This window comes from Rana temporaria, chromosome 5 (genome assembly GCF_905171775.1).
Source record: "Rana temporaria chromosome 5, aRanTem1.1, whole genome shotgun sequence".
Lineage (NCBI taxonomy): Eukaryota > Metazoa > Chordata > Amphibia > Anura > Ranidae > Rana > Rana temporaria.
Window position 1 is genome coordinate 354,448,846 of NC_053493.1, and position 20,305 is coordinate 354,469,150.

A 20,305-nucleotide genomic window follows, 5' to 3' on the forward strand; every position below is an offset into this window, starting at 1 on the left:
CCAGCCAGGGCTGTGGAGTCGGTAGATAAATGTTCCGACTCCTCAGTTTTATGTACTTCCGACACTCCGACTCCTCTGTATTAATATGCGAATGTATTTTATACATTCCTTGAGTGAAAGAAACGCAACCTACCACAGGACTACTGGCTGGGAAGCCAACAGTCTACTGTATTGCACAGTTTAAGCAAAAGACAAACACAATGAAAACAATCAAGTGACTGGATAGTAGCAGCAGGCATAAACATCAGGAACAGGATCTTTACCAGTTCAAAAATACAAACCACATTATTTGGTTGTTTTAGAACAAAAACAAAGCTTATCTATAATGAACCACAAACAAAATCTGCAAAACCTAGAAATGGTTTATATTAATCTTGAAATGTAGTTCTAGGCTTAGCAAATGCAAATCAATTCAATGTAGAGTTCTAAGGAAGAGAATTGCCTCTGCCAGATCCTTTCATAGAGGCTCTTAAAGCGGATGTGCCACTAAAAAACTATATTAAAAGCAAGCAGCTACAAATACTGCAGCTGCTGACTTTTAATATAAGGACACTTACCTGTCCTGGAGTCCAGCGGTGATCGCAGCAGATGACGAGCCGATCGCTCGTCACCCTGCTGCTCCCCCCTCCATCCACGGTGAGGGAACCAGGAAGTGAAGCGCTCCGGCTTCACTGCCCGGTTCCCTACGGCGCATGCGCGAGTCGCGCTGCGCCTGCCGATTGGCTCCCGCTGTGTGCTGGGAGCCGAGTGTTCCCAGCATACAACGGGGGGGGCGACGGGAAGCGGAGGAAAAACCCGTCCTTTGCCCGTATCGTAGGGCCGGAAGTGGGTGCAGATACCTGTCTGTAGACAGGTATCTGCACCCCCCTCCCCCCTGAAAGGTGTCAAATGTGACACCGGAGGGGGGGAGGGTTCCGATCAGCGGGACTCCACTTTAGAGTGGAGATCCGCTTTAAGTCAGACTTTATTATTTTTTAGGGCTGCAAATAATCTTTCGACACTGACTTGGGTGGGTGGCATTGCAGTAACTATTCTGGCCACATCACTAACGATCTCTGGATAAACAAGGATGGCTTCTTCAACAGTAAGTTTTGATGAGCGATCATACTTTTCAACTTCTTTTAGTTCTTTATAAAACTCCTGTTGGAATTTTTTTATTTGGACACTTACTGGTTCTCTAACATGCGTTCCCTGTAAAAGCAGAACACAACACTATGGAAAGTATAAGTATTGCAGCTCCTAATTGTGCGTTGCGTGCCATATAGTGAAGCACATGAAAAGCATGCTTCTTCACGGTCACTTAACGTGTTCGTTTTGCGGTTACGTGAGGCACTGCATGCATTGGTCTTTATTCTTACAGTAGAGAAGTCATTAATTATAACTTTTTGTGAATTGGGACATTTAAACTTGCTTTTTTTTTTTTTTTAATTCCAATCTAAATTTAGTAGGAGTCGGAGTCGGTGCATTGTTTTCCGACTCCAGGTACCCAAAATTTTCCTCGACTCCGACTCCACAGCCCTGCTTCCAGCGCCGCTCTGTCACCGGTGCAGGTGCTTCCATTTTAACCCAGTCTTCCTTCCGGGTTCACGGACTTTGGCTGTGGGATTGGCCGGAGCCGCGATGACGTCACTCACGCAAATGCGCACGAGGGGGTCGCCGTTTACGGCACGGATGGCTGTTCCTTCAAAACGCATGCGCCTGTGACATCACGGGATGCATAAATATCTCCTAAACGGTGCATGTTTTTTAGTTATTTACAGTACCTATAGGTAAGTCAAATAGGAATTTACTCCCACTTTAATGGTGTCAGTGGGTTGTTTGGTGCCTCATCATTGGTGTCAGTTGGAGGAATAGTGTTCCAAGTGCTGGATAGAGGCAAGCAAAGGGCTGTAGTTTGACGACCACTGCACAAGACTCCTAAACTAGACAAAAACTTCCTTTTTCTTACTGAACCAAATCCCCCTTTTATTTATATAAATCAGGAGCAGTGCAGCAGAGTTGCCATGTTAGAAAGCTGCATTAGATGGATGTCACTGGAAGACTCGGCCTATAATGAGTGCTGCAGCACATAATTTTTTTTTATTATTTGAGGTGATAGTTATACTTTAAAAGCTCTATATGACCCTGTCCTAGAAATTATTCGAATATACCTCATGGGGTGGGATTGTGTAGGCAACACAAAAAATGTTTCAAAATATATAAAAAATTATATAAATTTATTACAAAAATAGATTAAACATATACAAAAATGTCTCGAAAATTACATGAATGTACATTATACAAATCATAAATGATGCAAATACTGTCCGGCATACGGTACCATCACCAAATTTGGGAGGTAAGTTGTAGCTGAAAGCCAAGTTGGCTTTCAGCTACAACTTGCCTCCCAAATTTGGTGATGGTACCGTATGCCGGACAGTATTTGCATCATTTATGATTTGTATAATGTACATTCATGTAATTTTCGAGACATTTTTGTATATGTTTAATCTATTTTTGTAATAAATTTATATAATTTTTTATATATTTTGAAACATTTTTTGTGTTGCCTACACAATCCCACCCCATGAGGTATATTCGAATAATTTCTAGTACTATGGGATGATGGCAACCACATGCTGTCATATATGAGTTGGTTCTTTTTCTATGACCCTGTCCTTGCCTCCAATCCATGATTTGTTTGTGGTGATTGGGAATTACTTGCACAAATAATTCGTTGTTGGCCATTTGCATACCCACTTGCATGCAATTACAAGGTGTATGCTATGGTTCATCACTAGGTCAAGAAAGTAAAGTACTTTGAGTCCTAGTTCTATTAGACTATATATGTAAATCTATATATTTTACCCTTCTGTGATCCATACAAGAGAAGCCTCATGTGCTAGCTTTTAAACCTAAAGAGTTAAAGTGGCGTTCCATCCAAAAGTGGAACTTCCGCTTTAAGCACTCCTCGCCCCCTTACATGACCCGTTTTGGCATGTAATTTTTTTGGGGGGGGGGCTTCGTTAGGAGTGGGATTTCTTGTCCCACTTCCTACTCCCCCCCCGGCCGACTAGGCGACTCCTCCTCTGCCTCTAGGCGGCCCCTCCCTCTAAACAATCTCCTGGGACACGTGAGTGCGAGTGCGCATCGCGTGCCCGTCCGTGAAGCCGAAAGCTGTCACAACCGGGTGCCCAGAGTGACAATGGAGGAGCGACGCTCTGGGCAGCCGCATTGCTAGACTGTGGAACAGGTAAGTGTCTTTATTAAAAGTCAGCAGCTACACTTTTTGTAGCTGCTGACTTTTAATAAACAAAAAAAGACTGGAACTCCCCTTTTAAAGTGAGTTGTCTTCCCAGAAGAGTCACTGTGTGTCTATAAGCTTTGTGTTATTAAGATGAATGAGGAGCCCATTATGTTAGATGCCTCTGCTGTCTGATCCACTTACTTTTCTATCAGTTTGAAAGTCCTATCACGCTATGCAGCACATCGGTCCTTCAGCATTATATGAGAGTGATTGTAGTTATCGCTTCAAAGACATCAAATTACGAACAAACATTTCCCCAAGTGTAAGATTTTAATTAAACGCTTCATTGACTTGGATGCATTCAGAAACTCACCTTGCTGTGGAGGTTTATTCGAAATTCATCTTGCTTGCCGTTTAATTATGAGGCTAGTATATATTTTATGAGGAACTTTATTCTTGTTATAAAACTAAAATCGGGGTCTCTGCCTGTTGTCTCCAAGCTGAACTATCTTTAACCAAGATTTGGCTGCCAAATAACCGGGACACTTTTTGCGATTTGGCACTGCGTCGCTTTAACTGACAATTGTGCAACGTGGCTTCCAAACAAAATGTATGTTCTTTCCCCCCCCCCCCCCCCCCCAAAAATAGAGCTTTCTTTGGGTGGTATTTGATCACCTCTGAGGTTTTTACTTTTTGCGCTTTAAACAAAAATAGAGCGACAATTTTGAAAAAAAAAGGCAACATTTTACTTTTTGCTATAATAAATATCCCCAAAAAAATCTATAAACAATTTTTTTTCCTTTTGTTAAGGCCGATACGTATTCTTCTACATATTTTTGGTAAATGGCATCTACAAAATAGGGATAGTTTGATGGCATTTTTACAAAAAAAAAATATGTATATATTTTTTTTAACTAGTAATGGCGGCGATCACGGTGCCCCCCCCCCTGTCGCTGCGACATTGTGGCTGACACTTTTGAAGCCATTTTGGGACCATTGTCATTTATACAGCGATCAGTGCTACAAAAATGCACTGATTACAGTGTAAATGTGACTGGCAGTGAAGGGGTTAACCATTAGGGGGCTAAGTGTGTCCTAGGGATGTGTTTTAACTATTTGGGGGCGGGTCTTACTGTGACCGACACTGATCACTGCTCCCGATGAGAGGGAGCAGAAGATCAGTGTCCTGTCACAAGGCAGAAGAGGGAGATTCCTTGTTTACACAGGCATCCCCCCGTTCTGCAGCTCCGTGACACGGATCGCGGGACACAGGCGGACATCGAGTCTGCGGAGACTTGCGGGCCGCCTGCGGCAAATTTAAAGGGATGTATCTGTACGTCCATTTGCCTGTCCGTGTCATTCTGCCGAATGTTAGTGCGGCGGTGGGCAAGTGGTTAAATTGTTTACGCAGGTCATCGGTGCATATAGATTTCGGAGAGACTTTGAGGTTAGTTCATTAAAGATTACTGCGTGCAATACCAGTCACGTGACTCGTTTGCACAAATTATCAAATGTGGTAAAATATCCAATTCACGAAACAAAATAATGATTATGAGGTATTTGACGCAAAATGGAAAGAAATGTGCTGGTAAATATTGAAAAAAACATGTAGAAATCGCAAACAGAGAAAAGGGGGAAAAAAAGTTTTTAATATTTATCACCAGGGTTTTGCTGGCGGGATCACATGCGGTATTGCTCGGATGCAACGGAGGGGTCCCAATAGGTTGTTGTTGAAAGACAGCTACAGTGCGGGCCTTGATTGCCAGGATGGTGTCCATGTACGTCCTCCTGAGAATGCGTTGCCTACGTGCTCTGTGATCAGCGAGTCAATGAGATCCCTGCCTCTTACCACTTGATAAGCTGTCAGGAAATGACAGCTGATCATGTGATCGTAATTGGCTTTTCTTTTATTATTTTTTTATTTTTTCAGTGTGAGCAGAAAAAAGAAAGATTTTTTTTTTACCGGCTTCTGTCAGAGGGTTATTGGTCCCATACACAGAGAGCCACTGCTGCTATATACAGTGCCACATACCAGTGCATATTTAGTGCCATATCACCAGTGCATATTGGTGACGCCTTATCGGTGCAGCCTCATCAGCGCACATCAAGGAAGGAGAAAATGTACCTGTTTGCAAAATGTTATAATAATAAACCATGAAACGGTGTATTTTATTTTTATAAATAAAAAATTCGGTCCCCTTTTTTTTTTTTTTTGCAAAATTAAAACCCAGCAGTGATCAAATACCACCAAAAGAAAGCTGTTTGAGTGGAAAAAATGTAGAAAAACTTAGTTTGGGTACAGTGCATGCATGACCACGCAACTGTTTATATAAAGAGTGACCGTGCTGAAAACTGGCCTGGGCAGGAAGAGGGTTTAAGTGCCCAGTAAGCAAGTGGTTAAGGCAAGCGGCCCGGGAAGCCAACTGCCACGCCCATAACAATGATTGCCGGCCACATGCCCTCAACATGTTAATGGGGACAAGGGCCTCTTCCCCCACAACCCTGGCCGGTGGTGCTGGGGGTCTGCAGGCAGGGGCTTATCATAATCTGGAAGATGGGAACCCCAGAACCTGGCTCCCCATGTGAATGAGTATGGGGTACATAGCACCCTACTCATCCACCCCTCCCCCTTCCTTTTCTGGCCTACTAAGCTACAAGCTTGGATATGGGTCTGGTATTGATTTAGGGGGAGGGGGGACCCCACACTGTGTGTGTGTGTGTGTGTGTGTTCTTTTTTTTTTTTTTTGGAAGGGGATTTCCCTTAAAATCCATGCCAGACCATGGAAAGGGCAAACAAAAATGCCAGCTGATGTCATCATTATCGATTGATGATGTCATTAGTTGTTAGGACACAGACAGCTGGAAGGTTGTAATGGTGCACAATGAAAGCCAGTGACTTTTTGTGTAACTAAAAGGCAGGCTTGGTATACCTGCTAGCTTTTATACAATTTTTGAGCATTTTACCAAGGCATCTGTAAAGAAACCTGAAGGCATCCCAGGAACATATTTGGGCTTATTTTCACACTCCTCCTTCCCCTTTTTTTTGCTTGAAGAAATAAAAGGGAAAATAAAAACGAATGACCATTACATTCTATGGAGCTCTTCACACTGGTCAGTTACAGGTCCATTTTATTTTTCAAAGTCCTGCAAGCTAAATTTTTGATACGGTGTAAAAAAAAACACCAAAACCTCACCTCCCCATCGAAATAAATGGAAAACACATAAAAAAAAAATTAAAAAAAATAAAATGCACCTGCAGTTGCATTTTTGGTGCATTTTTTTTTTTTTTTTTTTTTTTTTTGACGCCTGTCCTTTTTTCAAAATGTGGTCAAAACGTATGTGTAAGGGCTCTTTCACACGGAGCGGACCGTTTCTGGGTCCGCTCCGTGTGTCTCCGTCGGCTCAGCGGGGGTCCCCGCTGAGCTGTCGGCGGATAGGGCGGTCCCCACACACAGTGCAGGGACCGCCCTGTCTCTGCTCCGCTCTGCCCTATGAGGAACCTGATGCAGACGGACCGTCTGTCCGTCTGCATCAGTTCCGCTCCGCCGAACGGAAGAAAAATAGGGTTTCTTCCGTTCGGAAAAGCGAATCCCGACTGACGCGGACGCTAGCGGATGCTCCATCCGCTAACGGACGCGTTCCCATAGGGATTCATTACAAGTCCGTTAACGGACTTGTAATGAGCGGACGAACGGTCCGCTAGTGTGAAAGGACCCTTAACAGCATTTTTGAAACTGAGCAGTGTGAAAGCAGCCTTAAAGGGGTTGTAAAGGTTAGTTTTTTTTTATTTTCTAAATAGGTTCCTTTAAGCTAGTGCATTGTTGGTTCCCTTACCTTTTCCTTCGATTTCCCTTCTAAATGTTTTTTTTCTTTGTCTGAATTTCTCACTTCCTGTTCTTCCTCAGTAAGGTGTGCAGTAAGCTTTCTCCCATCATCCATGGGGGGTTAGTCAGCCAGAACAGCTTACTGAGGAGGAACAGGAAGTGAGAAATTCAGACCGACAAAGAAAACAAAGAAAAAAAAACATTTAGAAGGGAAATGTTAGTGAACCAACAATACACTAGCTTAGAAAATAAAAAAGGAACCTTTACAACCCTTTTAAGGGTGGGCATATTTTGCCCACACAGGTGTTCTGTGCATCTGCCTGCAGGCAGTTTCCTTCTTGCCATTTGGGACCCAGGGCTACATTTTATTTATTTGTGTATTCCAGTTACTTGTATAGTGCTGTCAATTTGTGCATGTTGGGGGTTTATGTAGATTTGTAGTTGGGAGCTACTGAAAGATCTCCTTAATACGACGACAAGCTAAATGGGACCCCTGGGCAGAAAAGCAGACTTGCTGTTTCCCCTCCAATCCACGTTCTGTATGTTCCTCAGAGACAGAAAATGATATACATCGTTCAATGGTGAGTGTAGTGCGGCGTTTTAGGCTCCTTTTAGCACTACAGCTGTGATCTTAATGTGAGTTATGACAATTATTTTATGTTTTTTCATTTTCAGCAATTTGAGTTTCAGCTTATTTTTATCTAATTATAAAGATGGTTCTTAAACCAGATGTCACTGGAAATTAAAACCATGGATAACAAAAGTGACCTTTTCATTTTAAATTTGCTAGACGGCAAAACTAGCGTGCTGTCTTGTTGTATGAAACCCGTGCTTCAGGATTTCAGTACATTTAATACTGACCTTGACACTTTACATAATGGGGGGGGGGGGGGGGGAGGGGAGAATGTGTAATGCTTTTAATAATAAAAAAACGGAGGTCATTACACATGTAAATTTTAAAACAGGCCACTTCCATATTTGCATATACTGTACATATAATGTATCAGCTAGAAGGAAGCCTGACATTACATCAGAAAAGGAAAATATTTCACAAGGGAAATACTACTCCTGCAAATGCCAATGGAAAAACATGGAATATCCAGGCTCAAACTTACCGACCAATCAGCAACCAACCAAATTCACCTGTCTAACAGTGTGCGTTTAAAAACAGAGGTTTAGTTGCACGCATTTGCAAATGCATGTGTAAGCTGCAGGCCCCGTCAAGGCTCTCTGTGTACTGCAGTCCTAACTCTAAAGCCCCATACACACTATCAGTTTTCCTGATGGTTTTCTCCTCAGGTTTACCAAAACCATGTAGTACAAGGACCTGCCTGATTGCATTCAAATTGAAACGCTTAAGGTTTGACCTCATATTAGATGGTTTTGGTAAACCTGAAGAGAAAACCATCAGGAAAACTGATAGTGTGTATGGGGCTTAACATTGCATTTTAAGTCTCCTCAGTAGGAGCACATGACTGCTGATGAAGAGATAAGGGGCAGGTGACTGGAGGTAGCCCAGCCCTCATTAAAGGGGCAAGAGCGCACTGGCACATTTGCTTCCATGTGCTGAGTCTGCCCCTTTAATGAGGGCTGTACTACCTCCAGTCACCTGCCCCTTATCTATCCATCAGCTCCTACTGAGGAGACTTAAAATGCAATGTTATAGTTAGGACTGCAGTACACAGAGAGCCTTGACAGGGCCTGCAGCTTGCAAATGCGTGCAACTAAACCTCTGCAAATGCCAATGGCCTGGCTATCACATGAAATCCCTGACTTGAGTAGTTTCTGACCTGCTGATGTTGAGATATAGACATTTAGGCTCAGTTCACATACAGCAGGTAATATAAGTATTGAACAAGTCACCATTTTTCTAGGTAAATATAGTTCTAAGAGCCAGTTCACACAGGGGCGACTCGTCGGGCCACTTAGCTGACTGACAAGTCGCACTCCGTTCTGTACTATGGAACCGTTCTAATAGGAGCGAATCAAGTCGCTCCGACTTGGAAAAAGGTTCCTGTACGACTTTGGAACGACTTCAGGGTGACTTGCATTGACTTAAATACAGAAGTAATTTTGCAAGTCGTCTCTGAAGTCATGTGCAGATGACCTTGCCGAGTATTTTATTTAATACTTCATACAAAATCCTTTGTTGGTAACGACCGCTTCAAGACGCTTCCTGTATGGATAAACTTGTTGCACGCATTGCTCAGGTGTGATTTTTGGCCCATTCTTCCACACAATCTTCAAATCTTGAAGGTTCTATGTAGAGGTCGACCGATATGGGTTTTTCTATGGCCGATGCCAAAGCCGATATTTTAGAAATCAGGGCTGCAGTGGCCGATATATAATGCAGATTTTTGCGGCCGATAGTTTGGGCCGATATTATTATTTTTTTTTTTTTGTAAAATGTAACAGTTTAGTTAAATAATAAAGAAGGGATACAGAAAATTGCTTAAATTAAGTGACAGAGCTGTGCGACTCTCAGGACTGGATAAACAAAAATGCAAATCCTTTTGGCTGGTAAAACCATTTCATATATGTAGTTCTTAATTGCAGAAAAATGAAAATGTGACACTTGGGCTGGGGATAGAATCATTTTGGAATGTTATTAACAGGGCTTTTTTTCCCCTCAGGATAGGTAAAGAACTCCTCCCTTCTGAGTAACCCCTGAACTCCGCCCCCTACCCACCTCCGAGCACTGTTTCTTGGTTCCACCTCTTACCCACCTCCCTGTACCACCCCTTTTAGAGAATGCAGAACCAAGTATCATTTTGTGGTGCTAAGTATTTTGTATGGAATTCTTTAAATGACCAAGGCAGTAAAATAGATCTAGCAACAAAGACACCCCAGAGACAATGGACTCCCAACAGCCAGCATCAATAGACCCTCCAGCAGCCAGAAATATTGGACACCTTCCTCAAGAGTAGATTCCTTCCAGCAACAATTGACACCCCCCCACACCAGCAACCATGGACCACCCTGCAACAATAGATCCCCTCCAGCAACAATAGATTCCCCAGTAGCTAGCATCAATAGACCCTTCAGCAGCCAGCAACAATGACCCCCCTCCCTCAACAGTAAATCCCTCCCTGAAACAACTGACACACCTTCCCCCCCCCCCCGCAACATAAGACCCACCCAGCAACAATAGATCCCCATACGCAACGGAAGACCTCTGCAGCAACAATAGACCCCCTTCTTTTGCAAAATTAGATCCCCTCTAGCAACAATAGATTCCCAAGAAGCCAGCATCAATAGACCCTCCAACACACCCCAGCACCCCTTGTCATTAAATTCATTCATTGCTTGAACTGCGTTCTTCCATGTTCCCGCTGAAAAAAAAAAGCCCTGATTATTAATAATGAGGAAATGCGCAGTCCCTTGTTTGTACTCAGGAGGGAATCCTATGTGAACACTATGGTAACCTCTTTGTCTTATGTTGCCAGGCTTTCAGTTGTGGAACCCCAGCTTTATCAAGTGATAACATGGACGCCCCTCAAGCCAGTTTCTTTCCTGTACAGCCGAATGTGATGCTGCCTCCCAACACTTTTAAAGGAAAAGTTGCCTTCATCACTGGTGGAGGTACAGGCCTTGGCAGAGGCATGACAACCGCACTGTCTAGACTTGGAGCTGAATGTGTAATATCTAGCAGGTAATGTGCTATCCTTATCCAATCATGACATTATACAATAGTCCTTCACTGTCTGTAGGTAGAATTCATCACCTATGGGAGAACACTTAACAGCATGAGGGAACCCAACAACGGAACAGAAAGACCTGTGGATTGTCAGGGAGCAGACCGACCCGGTGCCAGCGTGACCCAGGGGAAAATTATGATCAGATTTCTATGTCTGATCATCTAATCCCCATAGCATGTGCTGGTGTGTCTTTTCAATGTGAACTTCTGATATATTGTAAAGTCACAAAAATATCGAAAAATAACATTAAAATGAAAGTTGGAGGAAATGAGAGTAGGGATGTCTGTGGCTGGCTATTGTTGAAGCAGTTGCATACCCTTATTTGCCCGGCTGTGCATGCTCGTGAGTGGCCAGAGCCACGATGATGTCACTCATGTGCATGCACAGCCGGGCAAATAAGGGTATGCAACTGCTTCAACAATAGCCAGCCACAGATATCCCTACTCTCATTTCCTCCAACTTTCATTTTAATGTTATTTTTCGATATTTTTGTGACTTTACAATATATCAGAAGTTGTGACATCATCGTGGCTCTGGCCACTCACAACCCGGAAAAAACGCCTGGGGGAAAATGTCGGCTCCTTCGGCGTGAACTGGGCTAGTGCTGTGGTGCATACTAGCTCATTATGCCTTTTACAGGTTTTTTATTTTTATTTATTTTTTGACGTGCGGTTATACAACTGCTTTAACCACTTAGTAACCGCCCTATAGCCGAAATACGGCTACAAGGCGGTTCCCTTACTCTGGGAGGGCGTCAATATACGTCCTCCCGGAGAATCAGGCCCGAGTGGGCGCGCACACGCGATCACCGGCGCTCGCCGGGTCCACGGGACCCGCAGCAACAAGGATCGCGGTAAGGAGCCAATGGAAGTGGCTCCTTACCACGTGATCGCGCCGTCCAATGACGGCGCGATCACTTGTAAACAAACCGGCTCCATGTGATGACGCCGGTTCGTCCCTCTCCTCTCTGTACCGTTCGGTACACTGTGAGAGGAGAGGGGGGAGCGGGTGGCAGCAGCACTGTGGGCTGGATCTGTGACAATTGCAGTCACAGATCCAGCCATCCATCCCTGCGCAATACTCTGCAATACCCCCCCATACTCTGCAATACCCCCCCCATACTCTGCAATACCCCCCCCATACTCTGCAATACCCTCCCATACTCTGCAATACCCTCCCATACTCTGCAATACCCTCCCATACTCTGCAATACCCTCCCATACTCTGCAATACCCTCCCATACTCTGCAATACCCCCCATACTCTGCAATACTCCAATACCTTGCAATACGTCGCCTATGGGGATTTTTAAGTAGCAAAGTTTGGCGCAATTCCACGAGCGTGTGCAATTTTGAAGGGTGACATGTTAGGTATATATTTACTCAGCGTAACTTCATCTTTTATAGTATGCAAAAACATTGGGCTAACTTTACTGTTTTTTTTTTTTTTTTTTTTTTTTTTTTTTAAGCACAAAACGTTTTTTTTTTTTTAAAAAAAAAACACGTGTTCAAAAAATTGCTACGAAAATACCGTGCAAGATAAAAAGTTGCAACAACCGCCATTGTATTCTCTAGGGTCTTTGGAAAAAAAAAAAAAACATTATTTATTTATATATATATATATATATATATATATATATATATATATATATATATATATATATATATATATATATATATATATATATATATATATATATATATATATATAATGTTTTGGGGTTCTATGTCATTTTTTAGCAAATGATGATTTTTTACATGTAGGAGAGAAATTTCAGAATTGGCCTGGGTGCTCCAGAACGCCTGAAGGTGCTCCCTGTATGTGGCCACGCTGTGTAAAAGTCTCACACATGTGGTATCGCCATACTCGGGAGGAATAGCAGAATGTGTTTTGGGGTGCAATTTGTGGTATGCATATGCTCTGTGTGAGAAATAGCCTGCTAATATGACAGAAACTAGAATTTTTATTTTTACAGAATTTTCAGTCTTTTTTCTTTTATAGCGCAAAAAATAAAAACTGCAGAGGTGATCAAATACCACCAAAAGAAAGCTCTATTTGTGTGGAAAAAAGGACAAAAATTTCAGATGGGTACAATGTTGTATGACTGAGTAATTGTCATTCAAATTGTGAGAGCACCGAAAGCTGAAAATTGGTCTGGTGATTAAGGGGGTTTTCGTGCCCAGTGGTTAAGAAGCATCAACCAAATCTGTGCCATCAAAGATTAAGGCTTTATGTAGAAGCTCCTAAACTTGAGTTTGTGTACAAATGGATCCTTAGGGCTAGGTTTTTGTGAGCTTGTGTGTGGCCAATAAAATGTATAGCCAAACACTGCTAAACTCACCTCCTAAAGTGTTTGTGAACCCATTTATATAAGACTATGCCAGCCCCTCTAAGTCTATGCCAGAGCCTGGCAAAGTACATTATGTAAGTTGTTTTAAAAAAACGAGCGCTGTAAATCCCGAATTTGAGCTGTCTTCAGGCCGGTCACATGACTCTTGACCGCTTTACAGCTCCGATGGATGGCTTTGGCGGGAGGGGCCGTGATCTCCCTCTGGTGTCAGACGGGGAGATCATGTAGTGGCTGGTCTCCTCCCACAGAAGCTCTTTCTCATATTTGTAAAGCAGCTGCGAGTCACATGACCGGCCTGAAGACAGCTCAAAATCGGTATGTAGAACGCTTGTTGTTTTTTAAAATAACTTGCATAGTGTTCTATGCCAGCCTCCTTGGCAAAAAAAAAAAAAGGGCGACAGGGCGGAAACAGAGATAGAACTGACAGGCAGGAAGCAGGGGGTGAGGAGAGCAGAGGGGACAGCAGCGTATGATGCAGGAGCGGCGGTCTGCCTATGTAAACAAGGCAGATTGCCGTTCTGCCAGAGAGGAAGATGGAGATCTTGTTTTCCCCCAGTCAAAGCACCCCCCCTCCCCACATTTGGAAAGAACCCCCTAGGGACACACTTAACCCTTTGATCGCCCCTGATTTTTAATACCTTCACTGGCAGTGTCAGTACAGTGACGGTGCATTTTTTTACGCACTGATAACTATTGGTGTCACTGGTCCCCAAAAAGTGTCACTTCTGTTTGATTTGTCTGCTGTAATGTCACAGTCCTGCTAAAACCCGCTAATCGCCACCATTACTAGTAAAAACAAATTGTTTTCAATGAATAACTTTTGTCCAAACCAATCAATATACACATACTGGGATATATATATATATATATATATATATATATATATATATATATATATATATATATATATATATATATATATATATATATATATATATATATATATATATATATATATATATATATATATATACCAAAAATATGTAGCAGAATACAAAGTTAGCCTACATTGATGAAGACTTATCTTTTTAGCAGAAAGTAGAATTGCAAAAATAAAAACCGCAGAGGTGGTCAAATACCACAAAAAGCAAGCTCTATTTGTGGGGAAGAAAAGGACATCAATTTTATTTGGGTACAGTGTTGCATGACTGCGCAATTGTCTGTCAGTTAAAGCGGTTGTAAACCCGCATCAAATTATTATTATTTTTTTTTTATTTATTTTTTTCTCCTGTTAGACAAAAGTCATAATGAGCTAATATGCACCGCATATTAGCTCATTATGAAATACTTACCTCGGAACGAGGTGTGTAGCACTTACCTGGTCCACGCCGAGCGAGATTTCATCTTGCCTCGGCGTGTCTTCCGGGTATCGCCGCTCCAGCGCTGTGATTGGCTGGAGCGGCGATGACGTCACTCCCGCGCGCGCACGGGAGATTTAAAACTCAGCAAGGTCCGGCGGCTGCCGGTCCTTTCGCTGTAGATCCCGCGGCGCATTGCGAGTGGAATATCTCCTAAACCGTGCAGGTTTAGGAGATATTCTCCTTACCTACAGGTAAGCCTTGTTATAGGCTTACCTGTAGGTAAAAGTCAAAAAAGTGGGTTTACAACCACTTTAAAGTAACTCGGTGCTGTATTGCAAAAAAAGGACAGGTCATGAGGGAGGTTATCCTTCTGGGGCTGAAGTGGCTAAACTGGTTTGAAAAAATGCAGCTTAGATAAGTTTATAACGCAGATTATTATTATTTTTTCCATTCAATAAAACGCCACCAAAAGAAAATGCAAAATCCATTTGAGTACAGCATTGCTTGACCGCGCAATTGTCAAAGCGACGCAGTGCCAAATTGTAAAAAGTGCTCTGGTCTGGAAGACTGTAAAATCTTCTAGGTTAAATGAGTCACACGAGAAACTGTGGTAAATCCCAGGTCTACAAGGGACAGGCTTGTCATTTTCAGTGGCCATCTGTGTGCCTTACAGCCAGTCTTACTCTGTAGTGGTGCATAAAAAAAAAAAAAGTTTGATATTAAAAAAAAAAAAACTGTGTATATATATATATATATATATATATATATAATGTATGAGTTGCCTTCCAGTCTTTTGCCATTTTACATGCTTGGTGTTATATTACTTGGCCATACACACAATTCGCAGATTGTAAGATTTGGCACTTGAGCCAGTATCCTTGCTTTTTAATATACAACAGAATGGTCGCTATAGTTCCTGTAGACCTCAAGAACATTTTAAAACTGTATTTTAAATTTGATTTTGTTTTCAGGAAATTGGACGTTTTGAAGGAAACGGCAGCTGAGATCTCAGCAGAAACTGGAAATAAGGTAGTTTTTTAATTTGACTTTTAAATTAAATCTACTCTGTTTATAGGTTTATATTCTTGTTTGCTCTTGCATGTTCAGTCTACGTTTTTTACATGGACGCGTTTACTCCCTTTTGTATTGCCCTTATACTCAGTGATTCATTATTTTCCATTCTTGCAGACAGACCCTGTTACTGGCTTTTCAATCAGTTATGTACGATTTTTTTATTCATACAGATAGACCCTGATACATTATTTTCCTATTACTACAGACTGTTTCCCATTACAGTGGAACCTCGGATTGCGAGTGACACAGTTTACGAGCGTTTCACAATACGAGCACTGTATTTAAAAAAAAAATCCTTACTCGGTTTGCGAGTGTTGTCTGGCAATACGAGCGGGATTCAGGCCAAAGCGGTGGGGGCGCGGGGCGGGAGCCAAGCGGAGCTGATCCCAGCTGATCGGAGCCATATGGAAATGCTCGTAAAAACACGGAAATATTTAGTTCACAAGCCTTTCCGAGGTTTGCTGAGGTTAGCCGAGCTGTCCTCGGGCTATTTCAGCTGTTTCTGAGGCTCTCCGGCGCCCCACCTCTGGCCGCATGCAGTATTGCATGCCATTGAAGTCAATGCGGAACACATTATTTTGGTTTCCATCTACTTCAATGGGGAAACTCGCTTTAATATGCGAGTACTTTGGATTACGAGCGTTCTCATGGAACGGATTATGCTCGTAATCCGAGGTTCCACTGTATTGTCCTTTCACTCAGTGATAATATTCTTTGTTCATACAGACAAACTCTGTTGTCCTTTTACTCAGTGATTACTGCCATTTCACTCAGTCTTGTTACTCCCTACTTGTACAGACAGACAACAGAATACCTTCCCATGTTGATGTCGGCCATCTTGTTCCTTTTTATTCAGATAGTAAACATCCACATTTTCAATTTTCTTTAGCATTAGAAGCATTTTTTTTTTAACTGTATACAACTTTATTAAGCGCCAAGTTCACCTTTTGTAAAAAAAAACGCACTGTGCAGGCAAGAGGCCCCAGTACTTAACACTGTAGCTTTAAAATTTGGACTTTAATAGAAGTGCTATTCCTGTAGGCCCATGGCCTGGCTAAACTACTAACTGAGAGATCTGTGCCATCCTGCCCGGGATTTGGGCCACCCCATAAGTTGGGTGCATACCAAGCATTCACATTCAAGTACGCTGCGCTCAGCCTCTATGGCGATCTGGGGAGCACAGGGCATGTACAGATTTTAATAGACATATTGTTCATTCAATAATGCTGGGAGTGGGCACAATGTACCTGGCCTCCCACATCACATGCAGCATGGCGCAGATCTCTCCCATTAGTAATTCTTCAGCCAGGCTGTAGGAAAGCCCCAATAGACCTACTTTCATGGCATATAAACTCCCTACGTTTTTAAAGCCATGCAATGGTTTTTGAAAGGGGACCCTTGCCTGAATAGTTCATTGTTTTACAAGTATGAACTTCTCTTTTTAGAATAGTGCCATTACTTGTTTTATACAGGTTGGTAAAATATAAATGCCCTACATATTTACAAATGCAAGACAATTGTGCAAAGCAATAGAAGAGCATTTCTTTCACCATGTTTACCTGTTTTTCTTTATACAATTAGGACTTTTCCCATGTAAATCTACCAAAATACCAATATAACTGGCCAATAAAATTTAAGACTTCTGATTAGTTATTTAATACAGATGTAAATAACAGAGTGGTGAAGAAAAAAGGGACAGGGGATTTGTACAAAAGAAATTAGAAACTGTCCTTACTGAATGTTTAGCATAATAGAAGCATTTTATAAGTACCGGTAGTTGAATTTGTGTTGCTCTTTGGTGTCTGGCAGGTCCATGCTCTTCAGTGTGATGTCAGAGACCCAGAGTCTGTTAAAAAAGCCATTGCTGAGATGATTGCGGTGGCAGGACATCCAAGTGTAAGTAATTTTCCTCTGGATATAACCACGTCCTCCTATATTCCACCAAACGTTTTCCTTTTAAATAGTGAGCTAGTATTTTCTATATTGTATCCTTCTTTTTTTCTTCTTTTTTTTTTTTTTTTTTTTTTATGGGCAGTTCATATATTTTTAAATAAAATGATAAACATGTATACTTGCCTGCTCTGTGGTACAGAGTGGCCTGGAGCCTCCTCTTCTGGGGTCCCCCGCCAGCGATATTCTCCCATCCTCTTCTCCGTCTGCCCCCATAGCAAACTGCTTGGTTAAAGGGGCAGATGTGCAGGTTGGATCCCAAAACCAGGCTGTGTGTGTCCGTAGACACACACACAGCCTGGCTCGGCCCCATTCCCTCTCCACAGCATTTGACAGCAGCAGGAACCAATGGTTTCTATTGTTGCCTCTGTCCCTGTGAGTTGAGGGAGAGAGGAGAGACTGAATCAATTTAGTATTTAGGAAGGTAGGAGAGCACAGGAAGTTGTAAACGTTTTTTACCCTAATGCAAGGATTGCAGTAAGGTTAAAAAAAAAAAGGGGGGGGGGGGGGGAGAAACGCATTCCCTAAATGTTTATATTTCATCAATTGCAATGCATGTGGAAAGTATTCACACCATTTCACATTTTCCACATTTTGTTATGTTACAGTTTTTATTCCAAAATGTATTAAATTAATTCTACAAACAATACCCCATAATGACCATGTGAAAGAAGTTTGATTGAAATCGTTGCAAATTAATAAAAAAAAAAAAATCACATGTACGTGCGTATTCACAGCCTTTGCTCAATACTATGTTGAAACACTTTTGGCACACCTATTTTTGGGCAACTTTTCCCATTCTTCTTTGCAGGACCTCTTAAGCTCAAACAGCCATTTTCAGATCTTTCCAGAGATGTTTAATCGGGTTCCAATCTAGGCTATGGCTGGGCCACTCAAGGACATTCACAAAATTGTCCTGTAGCCACTTCTTTGTGCTTAGGGACGTTGTCCTGTTGGAAGATGAACTTTTGCCTCAGTCTGAGGTTCGAAGTGCTCTGGAGCAGGTTTTCATCAAGAATGTCTCTGTACATTGCTGCATTAATCTTTCCCTCTATCCTGACTAGTCTTCCAGTTTCTGCGGCTCAAAAATATCCCCACCACATGATGCTGCCACCATCATGCGTCCCTGCAGGGATGGTATTGGCCAGGTGATGAGTGGTGCCTGGTTTCCTCCAGACATGATGCTTGCCATTCAGGCCAAAGAGTTCAATCTTTGTTTCATCAGAGCAGAGAATTTTCTTTCTCATGACCTGAGAATCCTTTTGGCAAACTCTAGACGAGCTGTCATGTGCCTTTTACTGAGTAGTGGCTTCTGTCTGGCCACTCTACCATACAGGCCTAATGTCAGGGCTCCATTCCCGGGTCCATTGAGCTCCCGCGCATGCGCGGTACGGCAGCGCGCCGTGTGCGTGGAAGCGTGCACGTGCAGGAATGCGGCAACCCTGGGGCCAATCGGAGGCCGGACACTCCTATTTAAACCAGCAGCCTTCCCTGAACAGGTTGCTGGTTTGTCTTCAGCTCCTATGTGTTTACCTGTTGCCGTACCTGCCTGTTTTGACCTGGAATTCCTGACGACTCTCCTCTCACCTGGAACCTCTGACCCTTTGGCTAATGTTACCTGGATTGCTGTTGTCTCCTGCCCCTTGACCTTGGCTTGCTCTCACGGACTCCCTCTGAACTCTCCTGCCCTTGACCCTCGGCCTGTGACTCGGATTTGCCTTCATCTCCTGTGGACCCTACCAGACTTACCTACCAGTTCCTGCCTGACCAACGCTTGTCTCCAGTCTTCTGCACCTGCCCTGCTTCTGTCAGCTGCACCAAGTCTGCCTGCCAGCTCCCGGCACCGGTGCCTCCTTGTGCCGTCCCTCCTCTGTCCCAACTCCAGGGAGTGGTCTGCACAGGGTCGCAAAGGTGAGCCGCCCTCAGCATCTCGGTCTCGGTGAGTACAGGCTCTGACAGTACAAACCAGCCAGATGTCTGAGACCGACAGGGCGCGCTCACCCTTTGAGACGCTGTGCCAACAGGTCTCCGCCTTAACAGAGGCAGTCCAGAAGCTTCAGGAAGGCTACCTCCAGATTGATGGCCGCCTCCAACAACTAGCCGGTTCCCCAGGTCCATCCGCTGCAGCCCTAGCCTCTTCACCCGGACCTTCTGCTGCCCAAGCTCCTGCAAGCCCTGCCATGATGGGGAGTAATCCCGAACCCCGGGTCTCCATGCCCGAGCGATTCTCAGGCGACCGCCGGAAATACCGGGCTTTCAAGAATGCTTGTTCCCTTTACCTGGCCTTGCAACCTAGAACTTTTGCGACCGAAGCTGTTAAGGTTGGATTCGTAATCTCTCTCCTTTCTGAGGAGCCTCAAGCATGGGCACACTCCTTAATGGAACAACGCAGTCCAATACTTGACTCTATGGACACCTTCTTCACCCACATGGGGAAATTATACGACGATCCTCTACGTGCAGCCACAGCGGAGGGTACTCTGCACAGCTTAAATCAAGGGAGACGGCCGGTGGAAGACTACACCGCCGAATTTAGAAAGTGGTCTGCTGACACAGGCTGGAATGAGCTGGCCCTCAGGTACCAATACCGCCAGGGCCTCTCTGAGAACCTAAAGGATGAGCTTGCAAGGTCGGCACCCCCTGCCTCTCTGGAGGATTTAATCCAAACCGCCACTCAGCTGGATAGGCGCCTTCGAGAACGTCGTTCGGAGAGGTTCCAGTCCAACCGGCCTAACTGGGTTCCACCAAGATATGCTCCAGTACCTCCGCCTCACCCAGCTCCACCAAACACCTCATTACCCGACCCAGAGCCGATGCAGCTTGGTATAGTACGGGCCCCTCTGACTCCAGAAGAGAGACTCCGGAGGCGTCAATCTAACCTCT

At 43.5% G+C, this 20,305-nt stretch overlaps 1 protein-coding gene across 1 annotated transcript in view; it reads left to right on the forward strand.

The window, feature by feature from the left end:
* Positions 1 to 20,305, forward strand: part of DECR1 (2,4-dienoyl-CoA reductase 1) — an 87,972-nt gene that overhangs the window by 8,673 nt on the left and 58,994 nt on the right. The window contains exons 2-4 of the mRNA XM_040354606.1: positions 10,497 to 10,702; positions 15,370 to 15,427; positions 17,282 to 17,368. Coding sequence (XP_040210540.1) covers positions 10,497 to 10,702; positions 15,370 to 15,427; positions 17,282 to 17,368 — 351 coding nt within the window. The remainder of the gene's footprint in view (positions 1 to 10,496; positions 10,703 to 15,369; positions 15,428 to 17,281; positions 17,369 to 20,305) is intronic.